At 37.6% G+C, this 18,068-nt stretch overlaps 1 protein-coding gene across 4 annotated transcripts in view; it reads left to right on the top strand.

Annotated features, from left to right (window-relative positions):
* Positions 1–18,068, top strand: part of SCAMP1 (secretory carrier membrane protein 1) — a 113,016-nt gene that overhangs the window by 29,358 nt on the left and 65,590 nt on the right. For all 4 annotated transcript variants that reach the window (XM_054715132.1, XM_008161968.3, XM_054715133.1 and 1 more), the window contains 4 exons: positions 7,520–7,618; positions 9,097–9,205; positions 11,274–11,402; positions 17,351–17,510. In XM_054715132.1, coding sequence (XP_054571107.1) covers positions 7,520–7,618; positions 9,097–9,205; positions 11,274–11,402; positions 17,351–17,510 — 497 coding nt within the window. The remainder of the gene's footprint in view (positions 1–7,519; positions 7,619–9,096; positions 9,206–11,273; positions 11,403–17,350; positions 17,511–18,068) is intronic.

Below are 18,068 nucleotides of genomic sequence, written 5' to 3'. Positions count from 1 at the left end.
TTCCAAGAGGTGTATAGTTTTAGTGTTTACATTTAAGTTTATGATCCATTTTGAGTTAATTTTTATGTATGGTAAGAGATAAGTTTAAAAATTCATTCTTTTTCCTGTGGATATCTACTTGTTCCAGCACCAGTTGTTGAAAAGACTTTTTTTCTCATTGGATTATCTTGGTGAAAATCAATTAATGATAAATGTAAGGATTTATTTTTGGACTCTCAGTTTTATTGTGTTGATATATATCTATCCTTAAGCCAATATCATACTGTCTTGATTACTGTAACTCTATATCAAGACTTTATCTTGACCTAATTTTCTTTCTATCCATTTCTGGTATCCATTCCCTTCCCTGAAATATTTCCTTTGTTCCCCATTGCTGCAGAACTCCTCTGAAGAGTTGTCTACTTGTTTTTTTTTCCTCAGTCCCTTCTCCTAAAAGATACTTCAATAAGGGTTTTGTTCCCAAGAGTGTACCAAAATGCAGTTGTCAAGATAGCCATAGACTTCCACATTATCTTATCCAATGGTAAATTTTCAGTCTTAGTCTTACTCAATCTATAATCAGTACTGACATTCAATTAGTATCACATTCTTGAGACACTTTCATTTGGCTTTCAGAGCACTTGAGTTTTTCCTTTGCTGGTATCTCTTGTACTCCTTCCCCCAATCCCAAATATTGGAGTGTATCAGGAGTTAGGCTTTGCTTCTTATATCTATCTGTGCTCACTCAAATGGTGATTTCATCCAATCTTACAGCTTTAAATACCATCTATATGCTGGTGACTCCCAAATTTACATCTCCAGCACAGACCACTCACTACTCTGAACACCAGACTCAAATATTCAACTGCCTACTAGATATGTCTATCTGGATGTCTTAGAAATTGCAAATTCAACATGTCAAAACTGAACTGAATCCCCTGCTTATAAATCTGCTCATTTTCTTTTTAATATATTTTATTGATTTTTTACAGAGAGGAAGGGAGAAGGATAGAGAGTTAGAAACATCGATGAGAGAGAAACATCGATCAGCTGCCTCCTGCACACCCCCCACTGGGGATGTGCCCGCTAACAAGGTACATGCCCTTGACCGAAATCGAACCTGGGACCCTTCAGTCCGCAGGCCGATGCTCTTATCCACTGAGCCAAATCTGCTCATTTTCATTCTTATTTCTGTCCTACTGGTTGGTTAGTCCAAAACCTTGGTGCTATTTCACTATTTCCATTTCCTTCTCTCTCACATTGTTTTGTCAGGAAATCCTGTTGGCTCTTCCTTAAAAATACATCCAGAACTGACCCCTTATCTCCATAGTCATGACTTGCTTAAGCTGTGGTCATCCCTTGCCTGGATTACTGCAGTGGTGGTTTCCTAACGTACCTCTATCTACCTTTGCCCACTCTCATTTATTTTCAACTCGGCAGCCAGAGTGATTCCTTAAAGTCCATCATTTCAGTCCCCTGATTAGAACTCTTTATGGTAAAAACCAAGAGTCCTTAAAATAACCTATAGATTGGTCTCTAATATCTCTATTGTTTATCTCCTTACACTCTATTCCCTCATGTATTCCTGTCCAGCACACTGGTCTTTCTCATATATGTCGGGCATTCTTCTGACTGTCCTGACGGTTCCCTCTGCCTAAAATGATCTTTCCCCCAGATACCGGGAAGGCTGACTTCTTCACTTCCTAACCACATTTGTAAAATTATCCCCACTCCATCTTTACTCATAACCCATTTATCCTGTTCCTGTTGTTGTTCCATAAAATTTTTTGCTTTCTTAAGATACTCTACAATGTGTGTGTTCAATGTAAGTATTGTTTAACTTCCATTGCTAGAATGTAAGCTCTGTGAAGGTGGTAGGGATGTTTACCTGTTTTGTTCATTAATATACTCCAAGTGTCTAGAACTGGTTTTGGTACATTATAGTTTTTCAGTAACTGTTTGATGAATTTACGAATGAGTATGAATGGTGCATGCTTCTGTTTCTTTATGTGCCTTTCTCTATTTGGAAACTCCCATCCTTGTGTGTGTGTGTGTGTGTGTGTGTGTGTGTGTACACATATATACTATCTTCTTTCCATTATGCATCTCCTCCCCCAATTATTCTCATCTTTAAAAGCCTTGTTTTAAAATGGTTATCTATTCTGATAAAATTATTTGTCCCAATTCTAACATTAGTATGTATCATTTTAATACTAATAACAAGAGAATCGGTGTTAAGCACAGCCACAGTCAGTTCTTGTCTGCTCAATCAGAGGCTGATAAAGTCAGTGAAAGCTGCAGAAAGTTTTAGATTTCTTTTGGCAGTCTCTCCACTAGGTAGAAAGGATAGGACAGTGGTTTATAGAAGCTGTAATCTAGAGGGGAGTTCTCAAATTTCAAGGTGTTTAAGAATCACCCTGGGCAGTTTACTAAAAAATGGGAGCTTGTTAAAAATGCAGTTCCCTTCTTCTCAACCCCTGAGTTTTTGAATCAGTATGTCCACCATGGGGCCCAGAGTCTGCATTTTCAATAAGCACCAGGGATTTCTTATTCAGTAGAACTATGAACACAGTAAGAAACATTGCTTTAGACTCTGAGTATACTTAGGAACTTTATTAATTCACAGGTGGAAGAGAAAGGGCAGGACAAAGCAAGGAAAAATTTTCTTGAATAGGTGTTTAAAATATGGAAGAAAACTAGGAAGGAGAAAATACTTGTTTATATATGAGAAAGACAGCTGTGGACACTCCATGACCTAAAAGAATCTTGAATATTAAGTAATTTATTTAATAATGAAATACCTTTGGAATTTCCAGTGCAAAGATTTCACTGTATTATATATATATATATATATATATATATATATTTTTTTTTTAATTTCACTGTATTATAAACAGTCCATCTATTATTGTATTACCATGATTGTCATAATCTTCTAAATTCTATTGAGCCAAAATATGTATCTTACTATAACTTTTATTTATTGGCCCTGGTTGAATTTTCCAAAGCCACACAGAGCAGGCAACTGTAGTATGGTAATTTGTGTTAAAATGTAAAAATTAGAAACAATCTAAGTATCCATCAATGAATGACTGGATAAGTAAAATTGTGTATGTGTCTGTGTGTGTATGCACACACATATATACATACTAGTAGACCCACACAATGAAATGTTATTTAGCCATAAAAAAGAAGGAAATCTTGCCGTTTGTGACAACATGGATGGATCTGGAGGGCATTATGCTAAGTGACATAAGATAGAGACAAATACCTTTTGATCTCATTTGTATGTGGAATCTTAAAAAACCATCAAGCAATTGAGCTCAGAGATATAGAGAACAGATTGCTAGTTGCCAGAGACAAGGTGGGGATGGGCAAAATAGGTGAAGGCGGGGGGGGGAGGGGAGGAGGTCAAAAGATACAAACTTCCATTATAAGTCATGGGGTTATAATGTATAGCATGGTGACTATCCTATCTAATAATAGACAAATATGCAAATTGACCATACCTCTGACACACCCACAAGCCACACCCACAAGCCACGCCCACCATCCAATTAGAGCGAGTATGCAAGTTAACCCAAACCAAGATGGCTACAGCAACAGAGAGCAAGGTTTCCTAGGTAACAGGGGAAGCCAAGCTTTCTGCCAGCTGTTGCAGGCCTAAGCCTCCACTCAAGCTACAAAGTTTCAATTATAGAAGGTAAACAAATTCAAACAAATGGCAGCAGAATGGAGCTTGAGAGAGCAGGCCAGGGTTGCCGCCGGCAACAGGGGAAGCAAAGCTTTCCACACACCCTGGCCAGGCCCACCCGCTTAAGGCAACAAAGTTTCAATTATAACCCCAACACAAATGGCTGTTGGCCTCGGAGGGAGCCCCAGGCTTGGCTCTGCTCCAGGCTACAAAGTGTCAATTGTAGAAGGAAAATAAATTCCAGATACCAGGGCCTCTGCTTGCGTTGCCAGGGGGCGTGGCCAGCCTGTAAACCACCACAGGCCCCTCACTCAGGCTGCCCCACGCCCCAAGGGAACCCCACCCTGATCCGGGACACCCTTCAGGGCAAACCAGCTGGCCCCCACCCCTGTACCAGGCCTCTATCCTATCTAATAAAAGAGTACTATGCAGATTGATCATCACTGCAACACACAATATAGCTGCCCCCATGTGGTCAAAGATCCTGCCCCCATGTGGACACAAGATGGCCACCACAAGATGGCCAGCAGGAGAGGGCAGTTGGGAGGCACCTGGCCTGCAAGGGAGGGCAGTTGAGAGGAACCAGGCCTGCAAGGGAGGGCAGTTGGAGGTGATCAACCCTGCAGGAGAGGGCAGTTAGGGGTGACCAGGCCGGCAGAGGAGGGAAGTTGGGGGCAAACAGGCTGGCAGGGGAGCAGTTAAGCATCAACCAGGCTGGCAGCAGAGTGGTTAGGGGGTGATCAGACTGGCAGGCAGAAGCGGTTAGGGCCAATCAGGAAGGCAGGCAGGCAAGCAGTTGGGAGCCAGCAGTCCTGGATTGTGAGAGGGATGTCCGACTGCCAGGGATCGGGCCTAAACGGGCAGTCGGACATCCCTTGAGGGGTCCCAGATTGGAGAGGGTACAGGCTGGTCTGAGGGACAACCCCCCTCTGTGCACGATTTCGTGCACCGGGCCTCTAGTAGTTAATAATACTGTATAGTATATTTGAAAGTTACTAAAAGAGTAGATTTAAAAAATTCTCATCATAGGAAAAAATTGTAACTACATGGGGATAGATTTACTAGACTTATTGTGGTGATCATTTAGCAATATTTACAAATATCAAATCATTATGTTATATACCTGAAACTAACAATGTTTTATGTCAATTATACTTCAATTTAAAAAAAATAAAAGAAATTATAACCCTTAACTTTCACAGAGATATTTTAAAATTTAGTCTACTTCTAACTGGTGAAATTTCATCCACCAAGGGAGAAGGATATACAGCTTTGCTCTGCCAGACATTGTTTTTTATTCTGCCCCAAAGTAGCTTTCTTCCTATTCTGACTTGTCTGATTGTTTCTCTCCATCACAGCCTTTCTTTTTTTCTCAATACCTAAGGTTTTCTCCAGGGTCTGCCAGAGCAGACACAGTTTCAGGGTTGTCAAGAGAAGACCTCATCTTACTCTGGTACATTCAGTTGTACTAGAGTGGCCACTTTTCCCCTATAGATAGGTTCACTTTCCTTCCAATCTGGAGTTTTAATGAGTGTAAAAATAAGATGATATACTCAGAAGTGGCTATTGAGGTAGAAAGATATTTCTTCTTGCATCTCAGATTTTCCTTCTGGTATCATTGTTCTTATTCCTAAATTGTAAGCTTTTTTTTTTTTTTTTTTTTTTTTTGTGAGGGTCTGTTGGTAGTAACTTTTTCAATATTTATCACCTTGGTTCTCAAATGTAATTTATGGAATTTAGGAATCTACGTTGACACTTATCTCTCATTAGCTTGGCACATTCTGTGTGGGCTTCCATTGTTGCTGTTGAGAAATTAGCTCTCAGTCGTAGTGACATTTTTTTATGTAGGTTTGTGTCTTTTTTCTCTTGCTGTTTTTAGGATCTCTTGTTCTTAGGATTTGCTCTTTCACAATGAACTATCTAGTGTTATTTTTTTGTAATTTGTCTGGGTTTTGGAGTTTTGACTTTAAGAATCAGTTTCACAATGAGGTGTCTAGTGTTATTATTTTTTCTTAATTTGGTTGGGTTCTGGAGTTTTAAATTTGAGAATCAGTGTCCTGACATTCTGTTTGAATATTGACTCTCATTCTCTGTTCTCTGAAACTCTTTAGTTTTTTAGACTTTCTCACTGTTATCATCTCTCTTAACCTCTCGTGTCCCCACTCCCCCCGCTGTGTTCTGTGCAGTTTCTTTAGACCTACTTCTATTTTTCTAATTATCTCTTTATCTTTATCGTTGTGTAGTCTGCTGTTTAACTTCTCTATTGTAATTTGAATTATTACAGTTTTCATTTTTAGAGGTTCCATTTGTATCTTTTTAAGATGATGTTTATAGTGTCTCCTCTGTTGACTATCAAGTTTCTGTATTTGTGTAGGTTTGTTTCTGTGTCCTTTTTGTTTATTGGCATTTCTGTACCACACCCATAATTAATTACTATATCCTTAAAATAAGCCTTGATTAACTTCCCTATTTTTCTTCAAAATTGTTTTACCTATTCTTCGCCCTTGGTTTTTAAGAATCAGCTGTACTACATTTTATCTTTGTTGTGCCTGGCTTCCTTTTCCGAGCTGCTATTTGCTGTGTCAGGATAAAGTCCTGCTATATTGGTGTCTTTCAGCTTTAATAGTTTTTGATCTTTGAACTTCCCTTTGCAACTTCTTCTTTATGTTTTCTTTTCCTTCCTCTGTCTTGTAATTTTTTTCTTATGGTCATTACAAAAGTATTTTAAAGCCCTGGCCGGGTAGCTCAGTTGGTTAGAGCATCGTCCCGATATGTCAAGGTCAGGGCATATATAAGAAGCAACCAATGAATGCATAAATAAGTGGAACAACAAGTTGACGTTTCTCTCTCTCTCATTTTCTTTCTCCCTCCCCCCTCCATCCCTCCCTCACTCTCTCCATCTCTCCCTGTCCCTCTCTCATCCTCCCTCTCGCCCCCTTTCCCCACTCTCCTCTCTCTCTCTCTCTCTCTCTCTCTAAAATCAATAAATAAAAATAAATTTTAAAAAAAATAAAAAAAGTACTTTAAAATTAAGGTAGTATATTGGGGAAAACAAATAATAGAAAAGAATATAAAGCAAAAGGTGCAAATTCCTCTGATATCAGTTTGCTGAGATCTTTCAGAATTTTTTCTGAACATGTACAAATGTGTGTTTATAAAAGTAAAAATTGTCATATACATACTATTTTTTAGTTTACTTTATTTCATTTAGTATTTAAAAAGGCATTCTTCTATAGCTGTAACACATTCCTTTTAATGACTGAATCATATGTATACACAGTAATTTAACCAGTTCCCTTTTTATGGGTTTGTAGATATCCACCTACTTTTTGATCTTGCAGCTTTCAAATACTGCTGATCCTAATCAGCAAAGTGGAGGTTGTGCATTTTATTTCACATCCACCTAAGGTCTCCCCTCTTAACTCTTTTCAAGGGTATTAGTGGGGTTCTGTCAAGAGCTATCCTCTTAGGGCATTGGCATATACCTTTCTTAAGAGGGGAGAGTTGATAGTTAAGCTTGGTGTAAATCTTTAGTGTGGTCATATGTGTATTTTACTAAAAAGAAATACTCAAAGGTGTTTGTTTGTTTGTTACATGCGGTATCCTAGAGGAGATTGTTTGTGATGTAGTGTTAGAGGTAGCACCCAGATTGAAGAGTACAGAAATGAATGAGAAAATGGAGATGGAGAGCTTAAGCAGGTCTTTGTCCCAACTTGACTATGAGATGGTAGGGGAAGAAGAGAGGCAGTTATTGGCATTTTGCTTTTTGTTGGTATTTTGCCTTTTGAAAGAAGTTAAAGTTGGATCGCTGCGTTATATAATTTGCCATTTTCTTAATTTTCCTAGCCTCCACCAGGCAATGTGAAAATGCCGAATGTACCCAGTACACAACCAGCAATAATGAAACCAACAGAGGAACCTCCACCTTATACACAGATTGCAAAGGTTAGTTCATGTTACATGTGCAAATTCATATGGAAATTACAATATCAGTATCATTTACTTCCAGAGCTAAATAATTTTTTATTTGTTGCATTCCATATTGTTTAATTTTTAACTTACTTTTGAGTCTAGGTTAGCCACCTTGTAGACTCCATAATACTCACATGTCTCTTTCAACTTATAACATTTGCTTTATTCCATGACTAGAGGCCCATTGCATGAACATTCGTGCAAGAATAGGCCTTCCTTTCCCTGGCTTTGCTCCGGCCGCCCGGGAGCCTTTGCAAGTCTTTGCTCCCGGTGGGAGCGCCGCTCTTGTAGCTCCCTCTGCCCCCACCCTTCTCCTCATAGCAGGCGTCCCGCCCCGCCTGGCCACTCTGCACCTGCGTATACAAATTAACCCGCCATCTTTGTTGGGTTAATTTGCATACTCCTGATTGGCTGATGGGCGTCTCAGAGGTATGGTCAGTTTTCATATTTCTCTTTTATTAGTGTAGGTTAGCAATTATCTATTTCATCTATTACCTTGGTGTATAATTTTTACAGTGAAAATTTTATTGCCTTTGGTATCACTTTTTAAAAATATATATATTTTATTGACTTTTTAGAGAGAGGAAGGGAGAGGGAGAGAGAGTTAGAAACATCGATGAGAGAGAAACATCAATCAGCTGCCCTCCTGCACACCCCCCACTGGGGATGTGCCCGCAACCAAGGTACATGCCCTTGACCGGAATCGAACCTGAGACCCTTCAGTCCACAGGCTGATGCTCTATCCACTGAGCCATACTGGTTAGGGCTTGGTATCACTTTTTATTACACAATGCCATTACAGTAACAATGACAGAATAATAAATATTACTGGAAGAGCGTTATAATGGCTAAGCAAGAGACATTGGTAGGAGTTTGAGAAAAATACAAGATAAAAGTAGATGACTAGGATTCCTGTTATCACATAAAGGCAGGTGGAGTTATAGATCAGAATTTCTGAACCATGTCCTTCTTTCATGCCGTTATTTTATAAAATATAAGATGTTATTAAAAAAAAATGTTATGAGTTCTTGCATTGGGAACCTTATATGCCATTTAACCCAATTCATAAGAGTCAATTCAGTTGCTTTTTTTCTCCATTTGTCTGTTTTCCTCACCACTTCCCTTTTTCTTTGTTATTCACTCATTTAGGCACAGAGGTGACATTACCTTATTTTCATTTTCCTGATTACCTTAGGACTCTGACCACTCTTAGGATTTTTTCTGTCCTAATGTGCCCAATATTCCCATGAAGGTTTTCATAACCAAAAGACCAAATGGATTAAATATCTATAAAATATTTTCTGAAACTGAAATCTTCAGTAAATTCCTATACTTTGGAAGAACATTTGAATTAGGTTTCTAGCATAATGAGGGAGAAGAAAGAGATAGCATATCAATGTTTCAATATTTTATACTTATGACAACCTATTCACTTACTATTTTTTATGTAGGAACATGCCTTGGCCCAAGCTGAACTTCTTAAGCGCCAGGAAGAACTAGAAAGAAAAGCTGCAGAATTAGACCGTCGAGAACGAGAAATGCAAAACCTCAGTCAACATGGTAGTATCCAAAATGTTTGAAATAAAAATAACTTTAAACACTTTAAATAATGTCTGCACTGGCTCTAGGTCATTTGGTTTGTGAATAAAATTCTGCCCTGTTTTCCTATTCTAACAAGGAGATCAGACACAGCAGATATTCTACTTGATACCGTGTAGCTCTTTGAAATTGGCTGATTTGCATAGTCTTTTGATAGATTAGAACAGTGTTAGCCTTATCACACAGAAAGTGAATTCAAATATGATAATTTTGGTTTATTCTAATGCCACGAACCTTTGATTATGCACTTGAGCTGTCTTTGCTTCTAATGAAATTTTATGAGTACATGGGACTACATTTGACTCTCCTAGTTTAGTTAGCCTACCAGTAGTTTCAAAGTATTTGTCCCTGTTCTCACAAGTATTTTGTATCAGTTGATTCATGTGAAAGAAATAAGTCTGTGGTGACTCTAGGAAGCTTCAGGTATTTTGATGATGCCAAAGAAATAAATAAATGCTGAATTGATTATTAGCTATGAAATCTACTCAGACTGTTATTACCAATGGCCACTTTAAGAGAGTATTTTAGGGAAAGCTAGCAGTCTCTGGGTATGAAGAGATAAGAGAGCTAGACAAGTCATTGTTAGTATGTCTGGGATAGTGATGGGATGACAAGACTAGGACAGCAATAATAAATTATCTGTTTCTTATCTTAGAATGTGTAAACCCAGGGGCTCCTGAGGGTACATTTATCCTGGGCCATTTTCTTATTTGCAACATCAGCGACATCCCTAAAAGGAAAACTAAAGGTGTAATTGAACATTTCTGAAATACCTATAACTAAAAGCTATCATATTTCCTTAGCATTGAATAATACAAGTTATTTCTGCGAGAGATGTTTTAGTAAGGGTTGTAATGAAGAGTGGGAAATTAAGAGATAGATTTGTAGTATGTTATACATTTAATCCTCAGTACAGTTCTCTGAAGGGTGGTATAGTTGTTGTTCTCATTTTTCAGATGTAGAAACACAGTCTTTAGAAGCTTAAGTAAGTTGCCCAAGGCCTCCTAGACAGTAAGTGGCCAGGCCAGGCATGTCTGGTTTCAAGTCTTGTTCTTTACAGTCATGCTCTGTTACTTCTCAAATAGTGTGAGACTTGTATGAGAAATGCATGAACTACATGAAATTAGAAAAGAATGATAAACAGTGGAGACATGTTGGGGAGAATCAGAAATAGGTCATGCTTTTTCTGCTATGAAATTTTTTCTGGTCTGTAAAATTAATTTTAAAAGGTGAGATTATCATATCTAAAATGATAAAATGGCCTTTAGATGTTATTTTTACTCTCTATTTTTAATGTTTGACTTATTGCTTTAATTTTAAATTTTCCCTACTTTCAGTCTAATTTCTTTATATAGACCCTTTACCTTCCCCCTTCACAGTTTGAATTTGTTTTTTTCTCTAGGTTTTTGAAGGTGCTATAATTCCTTAGCATTTTCTTCACGACTGTTTCATGTTTTCTTATAGTTTTATAATTTACTTATATGTCTTTTGGATGTTATTTTTCTGAGACTTCGAGATTTCTGAATTTGATACTTTTGGTATTGGTTAATCTTGTGTTTTTTTCATGAAGTTAACAGTAGAAAATTCCAAAGATTCAAAAGCTCAGTCTTTCTTCTCCACACAGGTTAGAAATTATATTTAAAGATGTAAGACACTGAGAAAGAAATTATAGAGATTTTAAAAACTGCATGACCTGCATGTGAGAGCCAGACTCTTGGGACTTTGAAAGTAATTTTTTAGGGCAGAGTCACAGGGTATGTGCCTCTATGCTCTTTTTCATTTTCTCATTTCAACTGTACATAAATGGTTTCTGCTAAATATTATATGACACTGGAAAATGATTTTAACATCCAATGTTTTAAAAGATATAAAGATTGGCTTTTAGAGTTCTCCAAGAATGTAGAGAATACAGTGTTGTATTTATAAAACACCTATAAAAGTATAGATATTGTTCTTTATTCTGAAACCAAAAATAAGAATAGCACATATTTGTCCTAATATAAATAACTTTTTAAAAAAAATTTTGCAGGCAGAAAAAATAATTGGCCACCTCTTCCTGGCAATTTTCCTGTGGGACCTTGCTTCTATCAGGATTTTTCTGTAGACATTCCTGTGGAATTCCAGAAGACAGTAAAGATTATGTACTACTTGTGGATGTGTGAGTACAGAATAAATTATACATTCAACAAATTTTCTATTTTATTGTCAAAACTCACCTTTTTTTGGAACTCATATTAAGGATAGTATCATTAATTGGTCTTTTTCTATAGATCTTCTAATTTTCAGAGTGAAATGTATATTTGGGTACTTCAAAATTTTACTATATGTGACGATATAAGTTCTTAGCTGAAGAAAACCTATATATTAAGAACTGGCATTCTCTTGAGGAAAGATCTTTTCTGTCACATAGGTAGAATTTTGCAGTTATTCCTTTTCTTTGAAAAATCTTCTCTGGGCAATATTTGCTTTGAAAAAATAGGCATATATTTTTATGTAAATGAAGGCCATTAAACATTCTGTTAAAGCATTATGACTATTTTTAAAAGGGGCATAAAATTTCACTAATATTTTATAATATTAGTTTATAATATTAGTGAAATATTATAATATTATAATATTTCACTAATATTATAAACTGATTTTTCTTATAGCTTTGAGCACAATTTACACTTCATTTTCAAGTGGGGATGAATACTATTATTATTTAAAGTACCTAATTAATATAGGAGGTTTTATTGAATAGGATATTAGGACATACATTTTAGGTTATGATGCTCACATTGCTTTGAGTGAAATTACAACTCATGGTATACCAAAATAAAATGTCAACCTGTTAATAGTTTGCTGTATGTACACAGAATTTCCACTTACTCTGTTTCATTTTCATTCCAGTCATCTCAGTCCCATTGAATATCATCATGTCAGTAGGAGAGGTAGCTATCACAACTTCTCACCTGCACAACCTCTGGGTTAATGGATAATTTATAGGGCGCATTCTTGATGGAGGAAATTTGTTTGTGTTTACTGTATGATCAGGGAGCCTTTCCCCCCTTCAAATATGAGGTAATTTTCCCCAAAATCTTTTAGGAGCATTCTTTATACACTGAGTGGCCAGATTATTATGATCTCTGAACGCATAATAATCTGGCCACTCAGTGTATATCCTATATAATAAAAGACTAATATGCAAATTTTCCCCTCGACCAGGAGTTTGACCAGCAGGTAGGCCAGCCAACCACCCATGTCCCTTTCCCCTGGCCAGGCTGGCCGGACCCCACCCATGCACAAATTCATGCACCGGGCCTCTTAATATATATATTAATTTGTGCATGAATTTGTATGTATATATATATGTATATGTGTGTGTGTGTGTGTTTGTGTGTGTGTGTGTTTGTGTGTGTGTGTGTATATATATATATATATATATATATATATATATATCCTATCTAATAAAGAGGGAATATGCTAATTGACCATCACTCCATCACAAAGATGGCTGCACCCACAGCTGAGGCCAAGTTCCCATAAGGAGCCTTAATGAGCAATCAGCAGGGACCTGAGGCTACACCCTCTCCCACCCCCACAGGGCTTGTCAGGGGACCTCAGGCTGTGTCCCCCACCTGGCGGGGCTTGTCAGAGGACCTCAAGGCATGCCCCCTGCCCCGGTATGGGCTGGGGGACCTCAGGTCACGCCTCCTGTCTTGGCGCCAGGCTAGGGGACCTGAGGCTATGCCCCCTGCCCGGCAGGGCTTGACAAGGGTGGGACTGGCTGGGTATGGATCTAGCCCATTTGGGGGAGGTGGGGGCGCCGGGTCTGGGTCTCACACGATTTTGAGGTGCATGTGGGTGGGCAGGGACTTGACTCTGGGTCTTGTGGTGAGCCCCAGACTCTGACAGGAGGAATGTTTTCATATACATTTCACTAATTTTCTTTCATCTCTGACATTTCTATTATAGAGAAAGGGCAAGTAGCAATATTAAATTATTTCCCCTAATTCATCCCCTAATGTGCACGAATTTCATGCACTGGGTCACTAGTGTGTGTGTTTACTGAGTGGCCAGATTATTATGCGTTCAGAGATCATAATAATCTGGCCATTCAGTGTATAAGGTGAACTTGCTCTGGAATGGGAGAAGTGATTCCTTATGGGTAGTACATTTTTAACCCTCATTTTGGGTTGGATTTTGTTGTTGATGTAATATATTTTGCTGAATCCCTAGCATCAGCATATATTATACTAGTATATTGTTAACATTAAAGGTAATGATTCTGTGTATGTACATGCTAACCAACTCATATTTTATTTAATCAACATACTCATATATATGAAAATATAAATTATTTTTAATGGGCAGAAATTGGCTTAGCATTTTAGGTATATGTTCTTTGGCTTAGTGAAAAACATTCCAATGGTGGAGATGGTGGTTGGAAGAAAATTCATTATGGAATTTAGTAAATAGAAATTGAATGGGGAGGATGATTAATTTTAACTGAATGATTAACTGGTTTCCCAATGCCAATTTGTTTAAAATAGGCCTTTTTTGTCTTAGAAATATATAACTTTCTGAGGTTCTTAGAAATGATATAGTTGGCTATAGTTTTTCCTAATTCTGTTCAGTTGGCAGATCTGTTAACTGTATTCAGAGAGGGCCCAAGATTCCAGTTAAGGTTCTGATTTGAAGAAGCGTTACCTGTGACAAAATAGATCTAGTACCAGCTCAATAATGCCTCAAAGTTTCATAGAATAGAAGTATTTAAATAAGTTCTTTTTTTTTTTTTTTTTTAATATTTTTATTGAGGTATTATATGTGTACATATCTTACTATTACCCCCCCCCACCCCAAAATAAGTTCTTTTTAAGAAGTGTCAACTTGTTACTGATTTTAGGGTTGACTAATGCTTTTACATTGTAATCCTATGTAAGAAAGAAGTAATATGCAAATTGACCGTCATGCCCTCACAAGATGACTGCCTACGACCAGGCTGGCAGGGGGGTTAGTGAGGGACGACCAAATGACTGAACAAACAGGCTGCATGGGGCAACCAGGCTGTCAGGGGGTTAGTGAGGGATGACCAAACGACTAAACAAGCAGGCTGTGTGGGGCGACCAGGCTGGCAGGGGTGTTAGTGAGGGATGACCAAATGACTGAACAGCAGGCTTCGTGGGGTGACTAGGCCAGCAGGGGGGCTGTGAGGGGCAACCAGGACAGCAGGAGGGGCAGTTGGGGGCAACCAGGCCGGCGGGGGGGGCAGTTGGGGACAACCAGGCTGGCAGGGGTGGCAGTAAGAGGCAACCAGGCCGGCTGGGGGGGCATTTAGGGGTGACCAGGCCAGGGGGGGTGCATTTGGGGTGACCAGGCTAGCAAGGGGGGGGCAGTTGGGGGTGATTAGGCTGGTGGGGGGGGCAGTGAGGGGCGACTAGGCCAGCAGTGGGGGCAGTTAGGGGTGACCAGGCCAGTGGGGGGGTGCAGTTGGGGGCAACCAGGCCGGCAGGGGGCGGCAGTTAGGAGAAACCAGGCTGGCAGGCGGGACAGTTAAGGGGGATCAGGCCGGCACGCAGAGGCAGTGAGGGGTGATCAGGCCGGCAGGGTGGGGGGGCAGTTAGGGGCGACCAGGCAGGCAGTCAGGTGAGCGATTAGTAGCCTGCGGTCCAGGATTGTGAGAGGGATGTTCGACTGCCTGTTTAGGATCGGGCATCCCCCATGGGGTCCTGGATTGGAGAGGGTGCAGGCTGGACTGAGGGCCCCTCCCCCACACGAATTTTGTGCACCGGGCCTCTAGTGATAATTATAATGAGCTAACATTTATTGAGGATTTACTTTGTGCAAGGCACAATGCTAATCACTTTTATGTATATTACATTTTTAAATTGTAACCACACTATGAAGCAGGTATTATATTACTTAGTTTTGTAGATAGGGAAACTAAAGGATAGAGAATATGAGTTACTTGTCCAAGATTACACAGACAGGAAGGTTGGAGTTGAATCACTTGACTCCAGAGCCCAGAGTCTGGAATTACATGTTATACCACCTACAGAGTACCAAAATGAAGAAGTAATTGACATTTTAAACCCAAATATGACAGATATGCTTTCAAAGATACCTTATTTAAAGTGCTTAGTAAAGCAAATTGAAATTTTATATGAAGAAGAGTCATTCAGCTTGCAGATCAGGTCAACAAAATGGACTAAATATTTCATTAGTATTCTACCTACATTTGGAATCCAACAAGTGGTTTGGAATTGGATAGAAATTAGCAACAGAGTCATTCATTTCACATTACCTTGTCTTTCTGTGTGTTTTTTGATCTCTAGTTTAATAAGTAGGCCTAAACATTTTACTCTTCACTGGAGTGCAAATAAATGACTTTTTGATTATAGTTGTTTGTTACTATAAAAACACTTTGAAAAAGATTTTAATAGATTACACAAACTTAAATTGAAATCTTTTATCTAAACCTGGAAGAATTTCTGTGAACTTTAAAATACTCATACCCATATATTGTCTTTTTTAAACAGATTAGTAGATAAACCTTTAAAAATTATTTCTCTAAAGGTTGATATTTGACTTAGAATGTTCTGAACATTTAATACTTTTTTAGGCAGTTAGATGCCATTTAATGTTAACAGAGTAATAATTTTCTATCTCACAATCTTTTCAATTCTGTTTTTAAGCCATCCTTAACCGAACTACTTTTATTTTGAGGCAAAAGATTTTGAGTAAATTTGTTAATCAAGCTTTCATGAGAGTTAGAAATCCTAATTGGAATAAAGTAATTATTAGTAAGAATCATTCTTGTATAATAGAATGGAATGGAATTTTAAGGCTGGAAGAGTTCCTGCATTTTTATAGATGAAAAATGGAAATACACAGATTGATTAGCTCAATATTATTATATCACTATTATCTAGATCTTTTCCTCTGGAGCTTTTTCTCCTATTCTAGAGATTGTGTATTTATCTAGTTGTTAGATGAGAGCAAATTAGATGAGGCATCCTAGAATGTGTGTTTTTGCCCTGTTTCATTAATTATTACTCTTATTTGATTAATGATTTAAAGGAATTTTAAAGTTTGTTTTTAATGTGAGTTTTTTATTTAGATTCACTAGGTTTTTATTTATTTTTATTCAACTAGTAGTTTGTCAGTATACTTTTGTATTGATAATTTGCATTAAAATTATTTTAACTTCTGAAAGAATTTATTTTCTATAATAAATTCAGCCAGTAATAAATTTTTGCAAGTGCTTAAAATTATTATAATGGGTAAATGTGGTTTTTAGGATTATAGTGTATAGTTATATGTTATCCAGATTTTTTGTTTTTGGTCTGTCAGGGAAAATAATTATTAACAACATATGAAGAGTTGGTGCCAAGATCTATTTATGTTAACTAAAGAAAGGTCTGCCACTGGAGCTGAAATGCATCATAGTGTACTTTTTTTTCTTTAATAAGTGTAATCCTCTACCAAAACACAGTTTGAATCCCAGGACTTTAAAAAAAATGGACAACTCAATGAAGACAAATTAATAATCCTTACAGATTGACTTTGTAGTCACTGGAAATTTCTACTGTATTGATTATTTTTAGTCCAATGATTCCAATTTTATTGTTTAAACATATCATGATGAGATTGCACAGGGCACTTCTCTTTTGTGTATAATCTGCTCAGAGAGACGTCTGCAGACCCACTCTGTAAAAATATAGTTCTGAGTGTAGGATCTTTCCCCTCCCAAGTCCTGGTTCTTTTCCTGGCAGGCACTACTTTCTTCCTGAGCCTTCAATCCGGAGACATATCACCTGTTTCCTCAGGGGAGAGGCCCTTTAGGTAGTACTTCTCTGGTTTGCCTGTGTAATTGCCCTTTAAAAAAGGGCCAGAAGAAGTTTTGCCAAACAGTGCATGTATTAGGACTCCTTTTCCTGTGATTACTCTATTTTCAAATCAAATGCATAAGAAACAGCAATGTTTTGAAAAATACTAAATGAAAACATGGTGTAAAATACATTCGCTCTTGGGAAGTATTTTTTTCATTTATAATTTTTGTTGAATGAACCTCATAAATTAATTGTAAACATTTCTTTTCTGTTTTGTTTTTTGATTCCACAGTCCATACGGTAACACTGTTTCTAAATATCTTCGGATGCTTGGCTTGGTTTTGTGTTGATGCTACAAGAGGGGTTGATTTTGGATTGAGTATCCTGTGGTTCTTGCTTTTTACTCCTTGTTCATTTGTCTGTTGGTACAGACCACTTTACGGAGCTTTCAGGTAAAATGTGTGTACTTTAAAATATGCTCTTTAAAACCTGTGAAGTAAATACTCATGGTACACTTTAACGGGAAAATTGGCATTTTCATTAAAAATTTTTTTTTATTGTATAACACCTTCAGAAAAGTCTATATATTATATTCATGTGTATTCAATCACAAGTGGTCATTATAGCCTAAATCTTAAATGAAACTAGGTAACGTAAATGCATGTTATGTTTAAAGTGAATCACTTTCACCTAGCAACTTTGTTAAGTATGTTCTGTGTAAATTCACTTTTGGTTTTTCAAAAGACAGCAACATTTAAAAAATATTTAGACTATAAGATGAAGTATAATACTTTGCATGGTATATTTAATTGTTGGTTAGGAGTAACATTTCCTAAATGCATATTCAGTGGGCAATTAGTAGGTGTTGTGGAAAAAAAACGGTTCATTAGCTTACGTTTGGGAATAGCTGGATAATAAAGTTCAGCAAGTTACTTCATTTTAGGATTTCTTAGACTCTTTAAGAGCCTAGTGTGCTTTATGATTTGATCATGAAACCGTTATTATTATAC

This window comes from Eptesicus fuscus, chromosome 4 (assembly GCF_027574615.1).
Source record: "Eptesicus fuscus isolate TK198812 chromosome 4, DD_ASM_mEF_20220401, whole genome shotgun sequence".
Classification (NCBI taxonomy): Eukaryota; Metazoa; Chordata; class Mammalia; order Chiroptera; family Vespertilionidae; genus Eptesicus; species Eptesicus fuscus.
The sequence above is the reverse complement of the archived record's forward strand: the minus strand, read 5'-3'. Positions and strand labels throughout refer to the sequence as shown.